At 43.4% G+C, this 22204-nt stretch overlaps 1 protein-coding gene across 2 annotated transcripts; it reads right to left on the bottom strand.

Annotated features, from left to right (window-relative positions):
* Window positions 1-991: 991 nt before the first annotated feature.
* Window positions 992-13460, bottom strand: prkcq (protein kinase C, theta). Of its 2 annotated transcripts, XM_076159707.1 has the most exons (20): window positions 13398-13460; window positions 11763-11898; window positions 10628-10859; window positions 9693-10049; window positions 6654-6853; window positions 6323-6383; window positions 5310-5484; window positions 5184-5215; window positions 5000-5085; window positions 4690-4819; window positions 4486-4595; window positions 3938-4067; window positions 3703-3863; window positions 3428-3601; window positions 3256-3347; window positions 2949-3011; window positions 2693-2831; window positions 2299-2487; window positions 2073-2201; window positions 992-1765 (listed from the first exon to the last, which is right to left on the bottom strand). In XM_076159707.1, exons 4-20 carry the CDS (start codon window positions 9808-9810, stop codon window positions 1607-1609), a joined length of 2148 nt encoding a protein of 715 aa, XP_076015822.1. In that variant the 5' UTR covers window positions 9811-10049; window positions 10628-10859; window positions 11763-11898; window positions 13398-13460; the 3' UTR covers window positions 992-1606. The 2 variants fall into 2 exon arrangements, with proteins under 2 accessions (XP_076015822.1, XP_076015821.1); XM_076159706.1 differs by lacking the exon at window positions 10628-10859.
* Between the last annotated feature and the right edge of the window lie 8744 nt (window positions 13461-22204).

The raw sequence follows: 22204 nt of genomic DNA, 5'->3' as shown, positions 1-22204 counted from the left end.
TAAAGGTGGTGTAGGACTACACAAAACTTCTACTGAGGAAACGGCAGAAGCCACACATTTAATATTTAATCAAGCAAAAGTAAACAACCACTGGCAAGGGAATGTGTTCAAAGCAAAACTACAACTGAAATAGAAATATATAGAAAATAATAGCAGGGCCAGGCAGGAACAGTATAATTGTAGTAATGTGAATCCCCCGAGGTTTTGAAATGCTTTTATTTTGTGCTTAGATTTGACCGACTTCCTGTTTTACTCGAACTAAATGCAAAATTCCTTGAACGTGCACCAACCCACCAGTGTTACAGTGACACTTACTTTGAAGGGTCATGTCAACAAACTGCAGTACATTCCGTGAGGTAGATGGACTATTGAGTAAAATGGCAGAAAGTATCTAAAGATGAATCACTGATATTATAACTAGTCACTCTCCAACTGGTGATGCTGTCAAACCAATGAAAACATTAATATCATTACTAGCATTTCTTTTTTTGTTTACTCTTTGCTAATTTTCTCAGCATGTCTTTGTCTGATGAAGCCGAGGCAAATCTGTGTTACAATGATCACAAAATGAAGATTTATGAAAGGATTCTTCTTCTCCTCTTCGTCCCATATTCTCTCTCTCTCCAGTTAAATAAATGAATAAATATACAGTTTGCTAAGTGTAAGCTAAGTGCTTTGAAATTCAAGAACATCACCTTGTGTAAACAAAACAAAAACATAGTTGCGTGTGTTAGTGTGTTAATCCTGTCTCTCAATCCGGTCTCAGATTAACAGACTCACCATCTGCTCTATCAGGCCACATGCCTCCTCCTCTCCTTCTTCTCTCCTCACATCAACATCATCTCTAAAAATAAAACATCCAGCTTCCATATTGACATAGTTGCGTATAGCTTTGATCCGGTGGATTTCTGTGTTTTGTAACATGAAATATCTAAATGTTGCCCTAAAGGAATCCATCAATAGTCTGAATGCTGGAGCCACAGACAGCAGCTAAAGAAAGAACACTCACTTTATTGTACAAGTTCACAACAGAGACAATAGAAACTAGTCTGTGAGCTCTAACAGCCACATTACATCACTTATAATAAAGCTCCTGAGGTACAATAAGAAAACACAAGTAAACAACTGCTACACATCTACAGCCAGTACACATTATATGTATATGAACAGGATGAAACTATGTCTATACAGCTGTGAGCTGTTAGAACATACATCACCAATACTAACACTTCAGTTCTATTTCCATGGAAACTGTACCCAAAATGGAGGTAAAACACAGGAAAAGGCTCAAATTAAACAAGCCTTTGCTTCCAGGGAATCAAGTATAGTAATATATATTAAATTACTAAATAAAATGATTAAATTATTTGTTCTAAGCAGATTGGCGATAACCTGAATTACACAATGGCAAAGTGAAGTACCTCTGTAATTACATTCTTCAATGTATTTGCTATCTGCACAGCATCATAGTATTTCTGTTTGTTTTGAGTTGAAGATGAAGGGACACAGTCACATACATAGTACAGACTCTCATGGGTACTGTGGTGTTCTGTCACATTCGTGGTACATTGGTACCTGGTAGGTAGAAGGTTGTGTGTGTGGTTAGTCAACGTCCTGTGATCCGCGCCATCCCCGGGTTGGTGAAGGAGAAGTTCCTGAACATCGTCTGGTCCACGCTGTTGATGAGTGTGCGGTCAGCACACGAGAGGCGGGGCTTCTCGTTGATGAACTCCTTGTCAAAGTTACTGCAGTCGCTGGGAGAAGTCTAAGGATCAGACAGCCAAGAGTTCAGATTCATGATGCCTGACACACACACACTTTATAAGGAGGGAGTAAGTGTCATTGCAAACTCCAAATCGCCTGAATGCTCCTAAGATGCTGTGTGGGTCAGACACTTGGTGACTAGGCCCCCCTAAGGTAAATGAATATGGGTAAAGAGAAAGTCGTTCTCCCAGTTATGGAGAGACTTGATGGGTCAGACATGGAGGATCGATCAGCTGCTAAGATGTAGCAAATATGAGCATAAGTGTTCAACTCCAAATGATCACAGGTGGCAGGTGGCATTCACTTACTAATGTTGGTCTGAAGGGCGGCTCCACTTCTCGTTGCTCCAGGGCCTGCCAGTCGATGGCGCCAAAGAAGCTGTGCTGCCGGATGTTTCCCTTCATTCCCAGCCGCTCCTCGGGCTCCCTCACAAACAGCTGGAGCACAATAACACATACATACATAGGTTACACATACTGCACAGAACTGGTTTACATGGCCCACACACACACACACACACATACACTTTCTGACCTTGACCAGGATGTCTCTGGAGTCTTTGGAGAGCCAGCGGGGGTAGGAGGGGTTGTCTGTGCGGATGGACTGGAAGAGCTCCTCTTCATCGCGGCCGTGGAATGGAGACTGACCGATCAGCATCTCATACAGCAACACGCCAAACGACCACCAGTCCACTGAGCTGTTGTACTTCTGACCCAGCAGGATCTGACACACACACACACACATACACACACATACACACACACTCGGATCAGACCAAATTCATGGCTGTGATGAACAACTCCAACACAGGCTGCAAGCCTCTAGACGGCCCACAGGGGGCGGTGCTGTGCTGCGTGATGCAGGGTTGATGCTCCCTTTCATCTACAGTGTCTGGTGCCGTAGCTCGACTGGGAGTGTGTGATCTCACCTCAGGGGCGATGTAGTCGGGGGTCCCGCAGAAGGTGGAGGTCCGCGAGTCGTCCTGCATGTTCTCCTTACACATGCCAAAGTCTGCAATCTTGATGTGGCCCTCAGAGTCCAGCAGCACGTTATCCAGCTTCAGATCCCTGTAGAGAGAACAAGGACCCACAAGAGCTGCTTCAAAATAGGAAATCCTCTGCAGTGTTGAATCCAAACATATTTACAAGCTGTGTGTGATGTTGATGCTAATACTGTGACGTTACCTGTACACGATTCCTTTAGAGTGCAAGAACTGGAGGCCACAGATGATCTCAGCTGCATAGAACCTACACGGCAGGGACAAAGACACACAAGCCGCGTGTAAACATTATTTGTTGATGTCAACTGAGCTTGTCCGAGTTCCCAGGCTTTTGCCACTTTGTGACATTACGAGGGTGCAGTGAGGGTGTTTATTGTTTAATTTACCAACATTAAACTTGTAAAAATTCCTTATAAGACACTCCACACTGTTTTCTTTGTACTTCACTAACAGTGAACAATCCCCGACGTAAACGCTTGATGTTGACATACGTGGATCTGGTGAGGTCAAACTTGTGGCAGCTCTGGATGTGGAACATGAGGTCGCCTCCGTTCAGATACTCCATGACGAAGAAGAGGTTCTCCTGGATACACAGACACGGTAGGCTCAGGGTGTTGGAGTAACTGAGGTGTGTGTGTGTGTGTACGTGTGTGCAGTTCCTACTTTGGTCTGAAAGGTGCAGTGGAGGTGTGTGAGGAAAGGATGCTCCCAGGCTAGGGACAGCACCCTCCTCTCCACCATGGTGCACTCCACGTCATCATCCATCAGCACCACGTCCTTCTTCAGGGCCTTTACCGCGAAGAACTGCCCGCTCCTCTTCAGCTCGGCTAAGAACACCTGCACATGAGCATAGAACGCCTAACACACTGGCCTCACACACTGGCCTCACACACTCCAGTAAAACACACACACACACACACACACACCACAGCCGGTACCTTTCCAAAGCTGCCTTTCCCCAGCATCTTGTGCAGGATGAAGTCGTCAACGGTGAACCTAGGCTGGTGTTCTTTCCGGGGGACGGCGTACAGTGGCTCCTCGTCTGCCCCCGCGGCGAGCGACCTGTCCGACGGTCCCTCCCACGAAATCCCCTGCAGCTCTGGAGGAAGAGGTCGGACTGAGCGAGGGACACGGGATATGAGCTGGGCGTGGAGAATGTGAGCGTTTAAGTACCTTTGTTTGCAGGTGTTCCTGTGGCAGGCAAGCCCATGACCAAGCCTGACGGGGCTCGGACCACCCCCGCCTGACCAACACCCACCGGACCCTCTCGAGTAATGATGTCGCTGTCCTTTGTGCTCCTGGCCTGAAACATAAGTCAACTTTTAGTAGTAGTATTAATAGAAGTAGTAGTAGTGTTTGAGAGTGTTTTAACAGTTTGGAGAGGTGAGGCTTTCAGGCACATTTTCGGGGACTAAAAGTTTCAATTCTGTTTTCTGTTTTTAGAGTCTGTTTTAGGAAACAGACTCTAAATTTGATCTTTAAACTGATCTTTAAACTCCCTTAAATGTTTCATTGTTATAATTACAGTGATGTCATGCACAACAATAAGCAAGTTTGAACTCCCTCAGTATACTTCACTAAGGGAGCGTCAGCTGCTATAGAGGGACGTGTGCATACTTATGATTGAGTGATTAGTATCGATTGAGTCATGATTGAGGCATTGGTATGCAGAGTAAGGCAGTGGGGGGTCGACACTCCTCTGGACGTCTCAAAGCTCTGACCTGCTGCTTGCTCTCGATGATGGCCAGAGCTTCGGCCATCAGCTTCTGGTTGACGCCGCACAGGTTTGCTACTTTCTTCTGGCACTTGTGGTGGACGTTCATGCAGCATTCTGCACGGAGAGCACAGGCGGCGTTGCTACAGGCTTTGTTGTGATTGGATGGATGGATAATGTCTGAATGAGTAATGAATCTCTGCTGCCTCACCCTCACATTTCAGCCCCTGCCTGGCCAGACCCCACAGCAGCGTCCCACAGTGCTCACAGAACGTGGGGCTCTTATAGTTGTACACTTTAAACCGGTGCGGCATGTCGATCTTGAAGCGCTCCTTGTGGATCTGCATCAAACACACACACACAGACACACACATGTAACAGGAGCAGTAGCACAGGTTTGAGTGAAAACATGCAGATTTTATTTACATTTAGCAATATTCTATTTTTCCACATTTTGATGATCTTATTGCATAATGACTTAAACACACTCTTTACATCTTAATAAAGGGTTACTGTCTCACCATGGTCTCCTTGCTGTTGATGGCAGAGCCGGTGCATTTGGCGATGACTTTGTCGATGCATTTTTTGTGGATGGCTGCGTTGCATTCTAAAAACCGGAAGAAGAAGAAGAAGAAGAAGAAGAAGGAGGTGTGAGACAGTGTGTAGGGTGAAGGGTCAAAGTGGCAGAGATGGAGGCGCACTCACGTCTGCACTGGTATCCCTGCTTGTTGAGACCCCTGCAGAGGAGAGAGAGAACAAGCACAGTGAGCGTCACGGACACAAACACAGCAACTCACGCGACGACCTGCAGCGCTGCGGCCGCGCACGTACCACACAAACTCTTTGCAGACGGAGCAGAAGGTCGGCTGAGGGAAGAAGGTGGCGCTGAACTCGTGGCATTTGACCACGTGAATTTTGGCCTGCTTGATGGCGCCGCGTCGCTGGTGGAGGGTAAAGAGACCCTCCCTCTCCGGCTCGGCTTCACCCTCCGTCTGGCCTGCAGCATCTGAAACAGACAACAACATCAAACAACAGCTGATCCCAGTCGTGTCCGCTCTAAATGACACGTCTGAGCTGGTCGTCTGTTCCAGGTTGAGTTGTGGACCTGTGAACGTTTCTATTTAAAGGGAGTGATTTGCCAATAAATCGATCATAAAACAACATTCAAATCAACGATCTGCTCCTGACCGTCTAGTGCTGATTAATCATAAATGAAATGTGAGGGTTCTGACTGATAAGTTGTGAGCCTAGTGTTACATACACGCCTTCATCCACACAGGATATGATATCATCAACTGAGCTCAAAAGATGAAGAAAATTTGGTGTTGGAAATACAATTTTGGACTTGTTAAATTGCACTTCTTGTGTTTTGGGTGTTGCTTCTGACGAGCACAAAAGGTCCCCGTGTCCAGGCTCAGAAAATATCAACGAGTGCGAATGCTCCCAGTTAAGCAGCGTCTGTGGCAGCTGTTACTGTGAGTTGAGTCCTTTTTTGCTGCTTCCATGAATAGAAGCGATGGCACACACACACACACACACACACGTCTCCATGCAGGGACTGTGTGATTGCTTGTTTGTATTTATATCTTGATTAAATGTCATCACACTGAGACAATAACAGCTGAATAAACCTCAAGAGAGATAGAGAGATGACACACTGAAATCCAAGATGTCTTCAGTCAGCATACTGACAGTCTGGGTCAGAGGAATGGAGGAAAACTAGGATTCATTCTCTCACATACACACACGCGTGCGCACATGCGCGCACACACGCACACACGCACACACACACACACACACACAGTCATGGTTTCAGCAGTGTGTTGTGGTTGGTTGAAGCTCACCACTTTTCTCAAGGTAATATCTGGCTTCCATCAGCAGACGACCCTGTGGCTTCATCTCCAACTGAGACAGAGAGAGAGAGGGAGAGGGAGACAGACAGAGAGAGAGAGAGAGGGAGACAGAAAGAGAGAGAGAAAGAGAGAGAGAGAGAGAGAGAGAGGGAGCAAACAAGAACATCACAGAGAGGAACTGATCAGCAATACGGTCAGAGTGGAACAGGAAGTGTTAGAGAAAAGGAAACACCAACGACCAATGAGTCAGCCGTATCTCACACACACACACACACACACACACACACACACACACACACACATACACACACGGCTTACTAACCCAGATCTCCAGCTTGCCGTTCTCCTTCTTGCAGCGTGAGGCAAGGGAGTCCAGGGCCACGGTGGCCTCAGACTTGAGCTCGGCCGTGTGGTCCTTCACCATCACGTGCATGATGCGGCCGCGGTGCACGTGGGCGTCGAAGGTGGTGCTCCATGGGGGGTACATAGTGGGCTTCTTCTGCTTGTGCACCTGACCTTTCTCTGTGGAGAAGAAGAAGAAGAAGAAGAAGAAGAAGAAGAAGAAGAAGACATGGGGGGAGCACAGAGGGTTTAGTTCTGGCCTGGTGAACATTTCTGTATTATTGCTTTATATTTAGTTGAATATAATTTTATCTTCCAACTATTAAGTATTTGGTGACTATTGATGGAGACTTCATATTTATGTATTTGACCTTTTACCAATTGTATTTTTTCTTATTGTCTCATGTTTTTTTAAATCCTACTTGATTTTTTTGGATTTTATCAGCACATTTTTCTCCTTCTTCCTCTTCTTCTTCTTCTTCTCCTCTGTGGTCTTTTCTCTTTTCCTGTTCACTCTTTTACATGTGTGAAGATGTATACAAAGTGAAATCGTAAAGTTTGGCTGAATGATTGATGAGTGGTGATCCTTGTGCACCACATGGGTCCTGACGTCACATGATGCTGGATGTTCCTCCCTGACCTCTGACCTCCAGCCAGTCTTTATGATGACATATTCACAGGGTTAAGAGCTTCTCCATAAAAGCATTGACCTCTGCCGACCTTGTCTCCACTTACGTAACGCCCGCCGCCCCCCTGCTGTTTACCCCGTCAAGTGTTTTGATCTCTGTCCGCGTCCATCATCTGTCCGCCACCTGTGTTTGTGTGTGCTGATTACGCCGTGCTCACAGGAAGGCGTGTCCACCCAGCCACTGCTTCTTCTTCTGAAGGTTTCCTCGCTGTGCTGTGGTGAGCGGTGACGCGTCGGCGGTGTCACTTCCTGTGTCGCTCTCTGTGACATTTACACTAGGCTGCTCTCTCTGGCTGGAGGAGACACGTTTGCGTTTTCCTGCACAAACGCTGTCGCAACACCTTCAGAAAAGGCCTCAAAGATTGAAGGTTGTTGTAAAAGTTATTATTATTGAAGTTAAAAGTGGTGGAGCTGGACTGGACCCTGATTGGCTGCTAGCAATAAACAAAATATAAGAGGAGAATCAGCATCATCAGAGCTGAGAGGCCCTGACTCATGGATATACATCATTTCCTGAGCGTGCAGCCGCTTTCTGAGTGCATTTCTAGTTTCCATTTAAGCACTTGTGATGCTTTACCTTCTCTGCTCAGTGGATTAAATCATCTCTCACACATTAAAGCGTCTCTAAAGCTTTAAAACAGATCCTAACTGGAGATAAGAGCATGTAAATCTGTACGCTCGTCCCCTTTAAAGGTCCTGCTGCTGTGAGTTTCTTTTAGTTTCTCATCATCAGCTTTTCATTCCACACACTCAGCATGGCGCCGCTGTGCATGCCGCCCATCACAGACACTGAAGCCGACCAGCTGTGATGTCCAGCCTGCACGCACAGGCAACAGGAAGCAGAAAGAGAGGATCATGTTCAAGCTGAGGTCAGAGCGCCGCCCGATACGGATCAGTTTAGGTCAAGTTTAAAACGTTTATGCTTTACTGTGGACAAAAGACACATTGATCCACTTCTACACTACCTTGCTGCAACACAACTGTGCACACTGAATGAAATTTCCCCAAGCCTCTCCTGTTCTGTTCTGATTGGGCCGCTCATAAAATATACAAGATATCTGCAGTTCTGTAACATGTCGAACAAAGTGGAGCTGAACGACATCGTGCTTCCAGCTAACTGGAGGAACACACACACACACACACACACACACACACACACACACACACACACACACACACACACACACACAGCCCTGTGGTTTACAGAAGAGGAAAGAGAATCATCAGATCCCTCCTCTTTCCTCCCTCTGACTCTGTTTTTAGCTCCACTTCGCACTCATTTTCACCGCTGGTTAAAGATAGATGGAAGAAGAACAAAGGCGTCCATGTTGGTCTGTTATCACGTAAAGACGTGACTCACCGACCAACAAGCAGCTCTCAGACTGAGGGATCTACAGGCGGAATGGTGTCAAAGGTCTAAAGCTCTGAGGGTTTATTAAAGACAAGTTTAAATAAACATCAGTGACATGCTCATTAAATTGTGCTGATCATATAAAGAGCTGAAAGTCAATTTAGTGACAACGAAACATCATTTGGGTTCATCATCTCCTGTCACATCGACATGGAACACACGTGAGTTTACACGCCTGCTCGCCTGGTTACACGAGCACGACGTGAGCCAGCCAGTGATTCACCATCATCTGTGGGTGATGAGTCCAGGCCTCGAAAGAGACGTCAATGCTCTGTTTTCATTCAGTGTGCACATTAGATCGGCATGTATTATGCGCATTAAAGCGTTTCAGGGAGCAGGGACCACGACGCAAAACGCTACATCGCTACATGATCCTCAACCAAAGCTGCTAAACTCTGGATTAATCACCATGACGATCAAAGCTCCTGATCTGAGACTTTAAAGTGCAAACTTGAAACACTTTGTCTTAAAATGCCCATTTAGCACTGTACGCTATCTTAAATACTTTTTTTATTGATATTGTTTAATGTGATTATTTGTGGTTTTATTCAACACATTTTCTTTCTGTATTCTTATTTTTATCTTTTGCATTTTTGTATTCATCTCATATATTTAACATTATTTTTTTATGTGCATTAATCTCCTCACAGATTCAGTTTCAGAACTATAATGTTCATTCAACTTCACACAATAAACAAAGCAGTTTGGATTTTCCGGTTTGTATGAAAAGTACTAGAGCTATGATTGATTGATTGATTGATTGATTGATTGATTGATTGATTGATTGATTGGCCTGGACCTGCTCTTCAAATACAGGTGTGTGTCGTCCTGCTGCCTGTTGATTGGATGTGCTGAACTCCCCGTCCTCCTCTGCTCACTGACGTCTCTCTACGTCTAATCTCCACACACGAGCGGCTCACCTGTGTCGACGGCCTCCTTCATGTAGACGGCGCAGTACGGGTTCAGCACCTCCTCATGGTACGCCAGGCCGGGATCGATCTCAAAGTTTGAGAAACCGATCCGCAGGAACGGTGACATGGCTGCGCCCGGAAGTATCCAAACTCTGCCTCCTGCCAAACGCGCCGGCGTCCTTCGTCTAGAGCCGATGAGGAGAGATGAGATGTTTGCTCCTCCTCCGCCGGCGTGCACGCAGACTAGACTGCCCCTCTTCCCCCCCTGAGGAAAGACAAGGCAGGCAGGGCAGGATGGAGGAGGAGGAGGAGGAGGAGGGGGAAAGGTTGGGGAGGGCTGTTTTTCACCCTGATGCTTTAAACAACCTGAGAAAGGAAGAGAGACAGAGACAGAGAGACAGACAGAGAGAGAGAGAGAGAGACATATTTCATAATGCGTCACAATAAAACCACAAGCAGGAAGAGCAAGTTTCTCTGTAATTTCTGCCTCCACGAAATTTAATCCATAGAATTTGTCACATGCGGGCACCAGGAAATAAAAGGGAATCCGGTTTCTTGGTATTGCGACTGCATAAAGACCGGAAAAAAAGAAGACCAAAGTCCAAGTTTCAACATGCATCAATAACTCTAAGAACAAACAAACCTCAGCGTCCTACACACACTCACAGAATACTCGACAGTACTGAAGCACCCGGAGACGCAGAGCTCTGCTAAACGCCGGCTGTCAGGATTAGTACACTTATGATTGACAACAAACAGCTGATGAAAAATGCATATCATGGACGCGACACGCCGATGCAGCAGACGAAGACAAAGAAGAAGAAGATTCAGCTCCATGGCAGGAGGTGACGGCCCTTTGTGGAGCCCAAACCAACTGGCAGAGCCTAAAAGAGCCTTTATAGCTTCAGCATGGCGATAGTAACGGCGTCCGGACTTTCACATACCTTCACCGCTCTGACACGACAGCCGGCGCCCTCTGCAGAGCCTCGGAATGTCGACTTCACGCCGCAAAATCAGTAGAATGTCCGTTTAAATCTGCTTTGTGTTACAGACTGCAAACACAATGCTGCAGCCATTTGAGTGTGTGTGACTTGGTGAGGGTCGATGCGATATTTGAGGCCTGTGTGTGTGTGAGTGTGTGTGTGTGTGTGTGTGTGTGTGTGTGTGTGTCAGCCCCTGTGGTGGAGAGGAGGCAGGAGGTCACTATTAATAGAGCGGTAATACTAAACGCAGCACGTCGGGAATACGTGGCCAGGGTCGTCATCACGACGGGGCACAAGTCACTTCCTGACTGACAAACACGTCCAGTAAACCTCAGCGAGAAACCACGTTTGCTTATGACGCCGTGATTCAGCTCCCACACTCCAAAATAGTATCGCGACAATCACAAAACAGTGAAACATGACATATCAAGTTTAGAGCGGCACAAGTCAAAGTGTTGTGTTAATTGGCTGATATTTGATTGTTTGATAGTTTGAATTACTGGAGTCTGATTGGACGACAAGAGCAACGGAGCCGTTCAGACTCTGTGTCCAAACTCTATATGCGTACTAAAAATGACATGTAGGATATAAACATTATGTACGTCAAAGTTCAACATGTTGATATACACAGGGGTACTATTTTTTTTTTTGTGAATTTCAAATACAATTTAGGAAATTTGAATCACAGAAAAAAAAGTTTTTAAACAGTATTATTTTTCATATCATAAGAAAATGTATTTTACTTAAATCAGGCAGTTTGAGTAAGAAGATGACTATTTTAACTTGTACATTAACACACATGCATGATATCATAGACTTTTGTAATCCAGTAACGTCTTAATCGACCTACTAACTAAGGTATCACAGTTCTGGTATCATTAGTCTGAAAAGTATGGATGTGACTTATAATTTTGAACCGAGTACTTTCAAGTCATTTATTAATTAGTACTATTTCATAAAATGTAATTAGTAGAAGTTAGGGATATAAATAAGCTGTTTTCAATTACATGAAATCATACAGAATCAAAGTTTAGCTTGAACCTGAAACCCATTTGCACACACACACACACACACACACACACACCCACACTCTTACCTTGAGAGCAGTGCAGCGCTACAACCTCCCTCTCAGTCTGTCCTGCAGGCGCTTGTGTAAAGCGGCGTATATACTGAGCGGCTGAAGCTTCCGGCGTCACTCTTGCTGGCACCTAACCACACTTCCTGTCCCTGGGCTGATTTTCCACAGGTGGGTCTATACACATAAAACACTATACAAGAAAAAACACACACCATCACACTTTGTCTCAAATTTGTCTGAATTTTGAACATTAAAACCTAAATAAAAACCTTGACAAAAGCAGAGCTGTGATTGGTGGAGGGGGTTTTATTGACGCATACTGAAGTAACAACATGTAGAAGGAGATAAATGGATATTAATTACACATGTTCCTACTTTCACTTATGGTGTGTTATCTAACTTTTCCAATGCGTCAATGTGTGACAAAAAAAACAAATTCTACTCTTCCATGCTGCAGCAAACTGAGTGAAAACCAGGTTTGTCTTACTAGATGCATTTCTGTAGGCATAAACCTTTGACAATGTTCAACAGTCTATAGGGTAGATTGGACTACATTTAACCACACCTGCCTTTGTGCTAACGTTAATCCTAGATGTGCACTCTTAACAGACACAAAGCAGCTCTACTAAGTGTCGTGGCGGTGAATGTAATCGCTGGTAAGATGTAGACGCTGGATGTTCTGTATGTTTGGGCTCCATGATGGAGAGTTGGGCCCGCGTCAACGCCCTCACAGGATTACACCACTACACAGTATATGGCCCCTTTCTTCATCATAAAGTAACCTCAGGATGAATGTAAGTGGATTTAGACGCCAGTGAACACAGGTGCTTTTGTTGCAAACATGTTGCTGATCCCACGATTGCTGTTTAGAAGTGAAACAGCAGCTCAGAACCTGTAAATCTGCTGCTGATGGAGCTTAATGTGCAAAAGACGGAGGATTAAAGGTTCATTTGTAGTTTAGTATCTCACTCTAGAGCAAACAAATCTCTATATTCTGACACACACTTTCATATTTTCAGACATCAAGGTAACTCCCATGCCTGCTGGTGGGTTCACTGTGAGTAACAAAGTGCTCAAATGCCACCGCACACACACACCCACACACCACACACACACACACACACACACACACACACACACACACACACACACACACACACACACACACACACACACACACAGGGAAGGTCAAGCCCTAGAGTGCAAAAGTGTGCCCTTTAAGAAATCTTTCATCAGGTAGGGTGCAGTCAAACGAGCCCCTCCCTCCATGGGACCCTCTGTACTAAGCGGCATCAAAGCAGCCTGTGTGTGTGTGTTTGGTTTAGAGAGGAAGCCTGTCTTTGTTGTTATTGACAGGAGACCCATGTGTGACAGTGTGAGAGACTATAGCTGCTAGTTGACAAGAGTCCAACCTCTCCAAATGTCCCTGAATACGTCATTCATTTAAATACACCATCACAACCATAAACAACACGTTATTTCGTCGTTATTAAGTCCAGGTTTCAAAACATACAATTTATGAAAATTACTGTTCAAATATTGACACTGAATGCAGCACAAAGCAAAAAAGTTTAAATTATTACAACTATTACGCAGTAAACCAAATCAAAATGCTAGTAAATTGAGTTACATAATTAAATGAGTTGTGCTAACCTGTTTCCAGTGAAGTTGAGGCGCTTCTCTCCTCGTGTGAACGTTTCTGCCCACAGAACGACGAACCGTCACACTATGCGGCGTTTAAAGACTATAGGAAATATTTAAACTCGACAGTGACAAATGAAAACAATGCTTAAAAAAAGCTAGCTAGCGCAAGAAAAAACAAAAAACTAAGATTTACGTGTCGTGAAATTTTGGCATTACCTCGATTATAACTTCTGCTGCCAATTTCCCTAAAAGTATCTATCTCTGTTTTGTAACATGACAGCAACTTTGTGTTAAAATGTAACACAAATCTCTTGCGAATTCGGAGCTTACAGAGAGACATTGAATGCAACATAAACGCACCCGCCTACAGACTAACTTGAAACCTATTCGATTTCAAAACAAAACTTGAAATCAACTTACTCATACTAAAATACATACTCAAATACTCCTACTTTAGTAAAACAACGACAAACACAAAATATTCTCTATGTTTCCTGTTATTGTTTTATCTAAAGATAGCATAAAGACAACATAGGCCTAAGGCGTAAACTAGGAATATATTTGCATAACGTGAAATGTTGTTGATTTCATTCATATAACGAATTTACCAGAAGATGTTACTAATTCGTATGAACGTTTATGTTTGTCCACGTTCTTCCCAAACGATACAACAAAACAATACAATAAATACACACCTAGACGTAGACTTACATACATATTTGCTCATTGAAATATACAGTATCTTGGTCTCTGAAAAAGGGATTTTGTAAATAAACAACAAAAAAACTAATGGGATATTTGCTTAATTACACTGTTATCATGTCCATAGTTTATTGTAGTATGAGGCGCAGATGGTGTCACATCATTTGACATGTATAGTTATCGGTCATTAACGCTTCTGTTTCTTTGGCCTGTCACAGTTTCTTTGACCTGGACACAATGATTGAATTTTAACGTTAAATAGAGAAATACTAAAAGTCTTCAAAGTTTATATTGTTTTCTGAAACAATATTATCCTTCAATTCCTGGCGAGGATGAGCTTATTAATATTTACCACAAGATGGTGATATTTGCCCACAGTAGGCAGACAGAAGTAGGCCACCCCCCCCTCCCCCCCAGCCCCCCCCCCCCCCCCCCCCGTTCAAATTGATCTGCAGAGTCACATGACAGCAGTGGCCACGTCCAGGCCTGTCACCAGAGGAGGAACTTCATATTGGATGGGAACAGTTGGCAGGGTCACAGTGCAAATCAACAGTTTCATAATAAAGCAAAGATTATTTCACATTTTAAGCTGACACGTGCAACAACAGAACACAAATCAAGTAACAAACCTAAACGGTGTTCAGTTAACAGACATATGAACACACACAAACATGCAACATTATTGTAACATTTTTGGCAGTAATATTGTATCCAATTTCATCACCAGTTTACTTTCCAGTCCAGTGATTGTAACCAAACCAGTTATGTTGTATGGTTTATTAATCTTCATGCTCACAGTAAAGCATTATTAATGACTGCCTCTTTCAGGGTTTCTGTTTTTATTTATTTCCCATTTCTGCCTTTACACAGTGAACACTCATATTTCCACTTATGAGTGTGGCAATAAAATAATTCCACATTTCTCTGTGCAGTTGCCTTGTGAGTCAGCGTCTATAAACAAGACAGTACAGACACATAAACAGTTTAGTTAGTCCAGCGTCGAAAACACAGCTACAATGATTGTACTAAATTGTAGCTCTTGAGTAGCAGCATGTTTGGATCATATCACATCTTCTTTCACTTTTGGAGAGTTGAACATATGTGTCTTCAATGTTATTATCGCTGCTTAAGAAGACAATAAAACAGTGTCGAAAACAAACACACTCAGCAGTAGATGTGGCATTTAAAGGCTTCACATTTATCTAAATATGTTCTGCTCAGGTTTCACTTTGAAACTGTCTACTTTCCTCCACCAGGAGTTGCTAGTGTTCACCAAACAGCTTTTGGAATATCCACAGAAAATACTTTTCTCTACATACAGACTCAGACAGACAGGAGCTGGAAATGCAATAAAGAAGTATAACTACGAAACTAACTAACTACTAAAATAGTTATGTTTTATTAAATGAAATTAGTAGTAACTCCTAACATTTGGCTAATTACTACAACTATTTAAAATATCAAATAATTAATGTTATTCATGCCTACAGGCGGAGTGATGTAGCACTGTAGGGGTATAACAAGTATCATAGGCTTATTACTCATAACTGATTCATCCATCATCAGCCAAATCAACAAGAGCATGATAGAAGACCTGCATCCATCCATCCATCCATCCATCCATCCATCCATCCATCCATCCATCCATCCATCCATCCATCCATCCATCTATCCATCCATCCATCCATCCATCCATCCATCCATCCATCCATCTATCCATCCATCCACCCATCTAACAAACCATCATATGCACAAATAAAACAATGAAATTGAAAAAATGCATAAAAACAAACACAAATTCACATATCTTATAACACTAATGAAAGTGAAAACTGTTGACATCTATATTTTCATATATCAAATTACAATAGACAATACATAATAGACATTTTGACAGTAAAAGGGTGAAGTCTGTCTCTCAATTATCTGGATTACAGAATCTTTCTTCAGATTCTTCATCACTATGAGATTTGCAGGTTTCCTTGGGGAGTCAAACTGTAGGAAATGTTTCAGTTTAAGAATAACAGCTAAATATTCTGATGAACAGTAACCATACGAGACATCTCGACTGAATGATCAGCAGATTAAACGTCCTCATACATTCCCATCTGGGGTTTGGTGGGGAAACCAAACGAATGTGCCTGAGAGATCAATCAAGACAAAGACGATGAGTGATTTGGTTTCATTTTGAGGAGGAAATTAATTTAGATGAGCAGAATACAAATCTATTATTCTGTTTTGTCAATAAATAGCTGAATGTCTGACATTTCCAATCAGACGTTTGTGTAAGAGACACACTTTAACTCACAGAAACCACAGAGAAGAGAGAAGGAAAAAAAGAGAGAGAGAGAGAAGGAGACAGAAAGAGAGAGAGAGAGAGAAACATAGAGAGAGAGGCAGAGAGAGAGGGGGGGAGTGAGAGAGAGAGAGAGAGAGAGAGAGAGAGAGAGAGAGAGAGAGAGAGAGAGAGAGAGAGAGAGAGAATGGTTACGGGACAGAGGGATGGAGCTTGTACACTCTCTTCTTTTTTTATACACATATTGCCATGGAAACCAGCCCAGCAGCCAACCAGATGCTGCTAGAACCCAGAGAACCCCCATCCTCTACACACACACACACACACACACATACACACACACACACACACACACACACACACACACACACACACACACACAGTGCATACCATCACATGACTGTTATCAGGCCTGCTGAGTGTTCCAGTAGAGTAGAACACGCTAAATATGTGTAAAATGTATTTTGCTCTGGACTGACTGAATGTTTCACTCTGCATGTTCAGATTGAACGTGTGAAAGTGATAAATTCATAAAAAAGTGATTTTCCATGGTTGGAGCGAGTGAAGGAAATATCTCTGCAGGGAGACGGCGCTAATGAAACCAGTTTAAGGTTAACAGCTTTTTATTTAAAGCCAAAGGAACATCAACGGATTACAAGTCTGCACATTGATCTGAGCTTTAAATGTAGAAATGTTCATTTAAGGAAGAGCTGCAGTTCACAAATAAATGCTGAAATACAGAAACATCTAAACATATATTTCCATTGGGAAAGATTTGAGTCCAAGTGAGTCACGATCCGTTAAAACAAAGGTCTGGTTTAAATATCTGTGGAGTCTGGAGCTCCTGCTTCGTCAGGGGCTGGATTTCCCTGACGCAGTGAGGAAGAGGAGCAAAGGGGCTGGAGCTCTCATCGACCGCCACCCATCAACATGTGCTCTCATGTTACACACACACACACACACACACACACACACACACACACACACACAGAGACACACACACACACACACACACACACACACACACACACACACACATACAGAGCTGAGCCCCTTTCACAATGTTATCATCAGAGACAGGACAACATGAGAGTACGTCCCTGTTAATCTACGCAACAATTTTTACACATGACATCAAAGGGTCTTCACATTTACAAACTACCCTGATATCCGACCGCCCCTGCATGGTGACCCGAACCACAGTTTGAGAACCCTGGTTATACAGTTTGTGTTTTAGTGGCTCAAATTCTGCAAGTGTGCTAAAATTCCGACACTTATTGGATTTGTTGTTATGAATATATCATGTTTACAGATACTGAATATCAGCATAATGCGGTGCTGGCTCCGCTCCAAATATCACCTTTCAGTAAGACGCCGGCCCAAAAGCTTCAAGTCTGACGCAAAGGCTGAGTACACATGAGTGGTTATTACAGCGCCACCATCAGGCTGACCAGAATCAGACGTTGATGTGTTCCTCCTCCCTGCATCTCATCCCTCCTGCACACTTAAGTTCATCAAAACGCCTCATTTCAGATGACATTAATGTTCTCTAATTTCAGATCACTTTTATTAGATTAGATGACATCACATCAGATGACATAAGACTCTTTACTGAGTCCCGAGAAAAGCAACAAATCACCTGAATCTAAATGTGAGCATTTACTACCTGAAGAAAAATCGATAGAAAAAAACATTACAAAACTTATTGATTATTATAAATGATGATTGATAAGTTCTGAGCCCGATACATTGTAAGGGAGCAGGGAGTGTAATATTTAGTGTTTCTATTCCTCTGAGATGTTTTCGCACCTACACTGTATTGATCGGAGGTAATTGATTATAGATGGCAACCAAAGCTGCTGCAGGCTCCTCCAGGATAAAAAGGGCTTTAAAAGGTCTGTGTGTGTTGAGAAGGAAGGACATTATGTGGGCCAATAACTAACTTAAACTTTAACATAGGTAGGTCAAGGCTCAAAATATATCAATCAACTCTGGTATGTCTTGGCACATAATTCCTACTTCTTTTCTTTTTATACTGCATAGTGTCTGGATCACTTTTTCTCTTTATTTTTTTAATTCTCTTCTTCTGCTGCCCACCCACAGTACCAGCACACACACACACACACACACACACACACGTAGAGCTGTGAAGTCCCTGCTGTGTGTTTTTTTATTCATGTGTATTTTTATTTCTTTTTTTACAATTCCATCCAATCATACCATCAGTGAATGCATTAGCTTCTGAAAAAGAGATGAAGGAGCAGAAGACATTTACACACACACACACACACACACACACACACACACACACACTCACATTCTCTCTCTCTCTCTCTCCCTCTCTATGTATGTACAGTATGTATGCCTCGGTTGGCCGGGCATATGGAAATGGATCTGTAGCAGATGGGCTGGAGTCCCACAGGCGGTCCAGATGACTGATGAATAATGAACAATGGAGAGGAAACTGCTCTGTGGTTCAGACAGAGGTGTGATGTTCCTGATAGGCCTCCCGTCAGCCCGCGCTGAACATTAATCAATAGTGAATCGTGTCTCACAGACAGGATCGCATCAATTTGCTTCCACTCAGACGTCTATTAGCTTATCAAAAGCACATCATTTATGAGTCGCGGCTCGCTGGACTCAGATTGGGATCTGTTGATGCAGGCAGAACATGCATCTCTCCGTGCTTTACATAAGAAATAAAGACAGATTAAACACACAGACGGGAAGGCAGGGAGGTTTGGATCCCGGCTGCACAGGAGAGCGTGAATAGAACTTTACATGAGCAGTCACTGGTCAAACTCCCTCATACCTCTGCCAATGATGCTGTTTTTGCTATGAGCGTTTTGGCAGGATAACACAGTTACTGTTACTGATGGATTTGAAGACATTTTAGAATAGAATAGAAACTTTATTGGGTCAAATCACACATGCGCACACGTCACCATGCAAACGCGGCAATCTGAAATGTAACTTGCGTGCCCCTCTTACACACACACACATGCTTTACAGAGTGGTCAGTGCAGGTGACCCCAGGTTTACACTGACACAGCTGAGTCACTTCGAACTGAGCTACTGCCGTTTAGACGATTTTGAGGCAAATCTGGATAAAGGTTTTCCAGTTGTTCACGTAATTTCCAGGCCATAGACAACCATTCTGTCTGCAGGTCCAATGTTAGCACTAGGTTACCACTAGATGGTAGCAGAGATTATGGACGCTACAACCAGCCGTCAAACCAAAACACTCACTACCACAGGACTTGGATCAGTAGGATCTAGATCTGGTGGTCAGAAAGGCTTCGATAGCTACAGAGCTCCATCCAAATTTACATTCATAGCAAAAGAGAGCGATGGTTCAAGTAACTGCATGGAGGTTTTCAGGGTGGGCGAGTCAGATTGTAAAAGTAAGAACTGTGCAGAGAGATGCAGATTTAGCTGTTGCTGTGAGTTGGAGGGATGTTTGGCCTTGGGGGGATGTTTGCGATCTCTGAGTGCTCCCTTGTTTTTCTTAAGATTAGCGCCGAATGCAGATGATCAGGTTACCATGGCAGCGCTTATATAATGGACTTCAAAGATTCTAAAGCAAATGGAAACACAAGGTTTTAGGCAACGATTAGACCCGATGTTATCTGATTTCAAGGCTCGTCACTGGCAGAATGTTTCCCCGATTTTTCAGTAAGTAAAACTTCCTGCAGTAAAAAAATTCTATGAAATAAACACAAACGTGCTGCTGAACATGCACCAACATTTTTTTTCTGAATCTTGACCCTTTTTGAATGTTGTTAATGCTAATTGGTTGAGCTGAAACCTGCTGCAGACGTGTTATCTCTGTTATCAGCAGCTGCTCCTCACTACTTTGCTTTAATCAATCATGACGTCCACACACACACACACACACACACACACACACACACACACACACACACACACACACACACAGCCCGAAATTAACATATCAGTCTTCATGTTTGTCCTCTTTCTCCCCTGGAAAAAACTTGCTCGGCTGTTTAGCGCCGACGCGTCTCACCACCAACACGCTGAACTTCACACATTTTTGTCTTGTGGTACACAGAGGCATTCTGGGAAATGCGGGGAATCAATGGCCGTGGAGGCAGACAAAGCATAAATCATAATAAGAATAACCTCACACACTGAGGATATCTGAAGGAGGAGGAGTGCAAAGAAAGAAAAGATGTGTGTGTGTGTGTGTGTGTGTGTGTGTGTGTGTGTGTGTTTCCTCTAAGGTGGTGGTGGGGGGTGGGGGATTATTGAATGGCCAAGTAGTTGGAGTTGACAAACATTCAGTCAGACTGAGACTTGTCTTCCTCACGTATGATTGCTCACTCTCTCTCTCTCTGCTGCCTTTCAACCCTGTGTGTGTGTGTGTGTGTGTGTGTGTGTGTGTGTGTGTGTGTGTGTGTGTGCGTGCGCGCTCCAATGACCTAGATTTTAAGTCTGCAGTGCAATGAAAGCGGTGTGTGTGTGAGAGTGTGTGCAAGAGCTCAGTGTATGGTTAACCGTACACCTTCCCCCACATCCACATTCACACACACATAGAAACACACACTGAAAGGTTCTGAGTGTAAAGTGTGTCTCATCTCGTTTTGTTGAGCATTATTGAAGGATTCTCTCTCTGCAGTCATGACTGATCTGATCTGATCTGATCTGATCATTCATTAGCAGATACAACGAACCCCCCCCCACACACACACACACACACACACACACACACACACACACTGGCTCTCCTGTTGCCCTTGGCGTGTTTGCCGTAACATGTGTGTGTGTGCTGGATCCTGCCCCTGGATTGAGAAACGGCTTTGTAATCATGGTTAAATATTAAAGAGCAGAAGGGATATGAACTCTGACTCTCAGCGTCCAAAGTCGCCACTGGAGACAAATCCTGCAGAATCATCCAGCATGATTGTTTGTCCCAGAGGGTCGTCTACGAGGGTTTTTGCTTCAGTGGCATTTTCATTGAATTTCTATTATTTTCAACATTAAAAACAAGACCGATACTACAAAAATCATTTGTTTTATCTATTTTGTTTTATCAGATAAATTCTTCATTTAAAATATATCATCAAAAAATGAAATAAATCAATTAAATGTATTTATTCAGTTTCTTAAACAAACTTGGTCAATATCTTAATATTCAATCAATTATTTATTTCTCATCTTGATCTTATTTTTCTGTGCATGTTTTGAAGTTTGATTGCTTGACAGATAATTTTTTTTACTTACTTCTTTTATTTGGATGATGATTAAAAATGTGCTTCTATCACCAATTAATACTGTCTTCAAATAAAAAAACATTTTTAAAAGAAAATTGGGAGCCGGGTCAGAAACCTCCGGAGGGGTGTTTTGTTTCATCTCTGGTTGCCTAGGAGAAATGTGAAAAAACACTTTTCTAATTCACAGTCCACACACCTGCTATCATCTCCACCTTTAAACAAACTATCTCAGCTATAACCGCCCCCCCCCCCCCCCCCCCCCCCCCCATTTCCTCCTAAAAAAAAAAAACATTTGAACTTCTAAAATAAAAGCCGGCCTCTACTCGTTCATCTCCATTTTGTGATTTCCTTCCATTCTGCAGATGTTTTCTGACAGCCTGCAGAGCAGTGTGTGTGTGTGTGTGTGTGTTCCACTCAGTGGTGTGTTACATGTGGGTGGGGGGAGCAGTAACAATAGCTAGCGAGTGTTTCCAGTTCAGGAAAATACAATATCTCCTCTGACTGCTTTGTATTCTGCTCTGCTCACACTTTTGTTGGAGGGAAAATTGGCATTTCTGCCTTTTGTGTGACAGATTTCTCCCTGC

The sequence above is a fragment of the Genypterus blacodes genome, unplaced genomic scaffold (assembly GCF_046128005.1).
Source record: "Genypterus blacodes isolate CSIRO-AG114 ecotype Tasmania unplaced genomic scaffold, CSIRO-AGI_Gbla_v1 ptg000099l_1, whole genome shotgun sequence".
In the NCBI taxonomy this organism is placed as follows: domain Eukaryota; kingdom Metazoa; phylum Chordata; class Actinopteri; order Ophidiiformes; family Ophidiidae; genus Genypterus; species Genypterus blacodes.
This window is presented reverse-complemented; position numbering and strand designations above follow the sequence as displayed.

Bases quoted from the DNA above. Each gene is read 5' to 3' on its own strand.
- prkcq (XM_076159707.1), bottom strand. From the start codon at position 9,810: ATGTCACCGTTCCTGCGGATCGGTTTCTCAAACTTTGAGATCGATCCC. The intron at 5,485-6,322 runs GTGAGCTTCAAC...TGTCTGTTTCAG, and splicing joins ATATTACCTTGAGAAAAGTG to ATGCTGCAGGCCAGACGGAG. The intron at 1,766-2,072 runs GTAAGTGAATGC...TCTGATCCTTAG, and splicing joins CGCCCTTCAGACCAACATTA to ACTTCTCCCAGCGACTGCAG.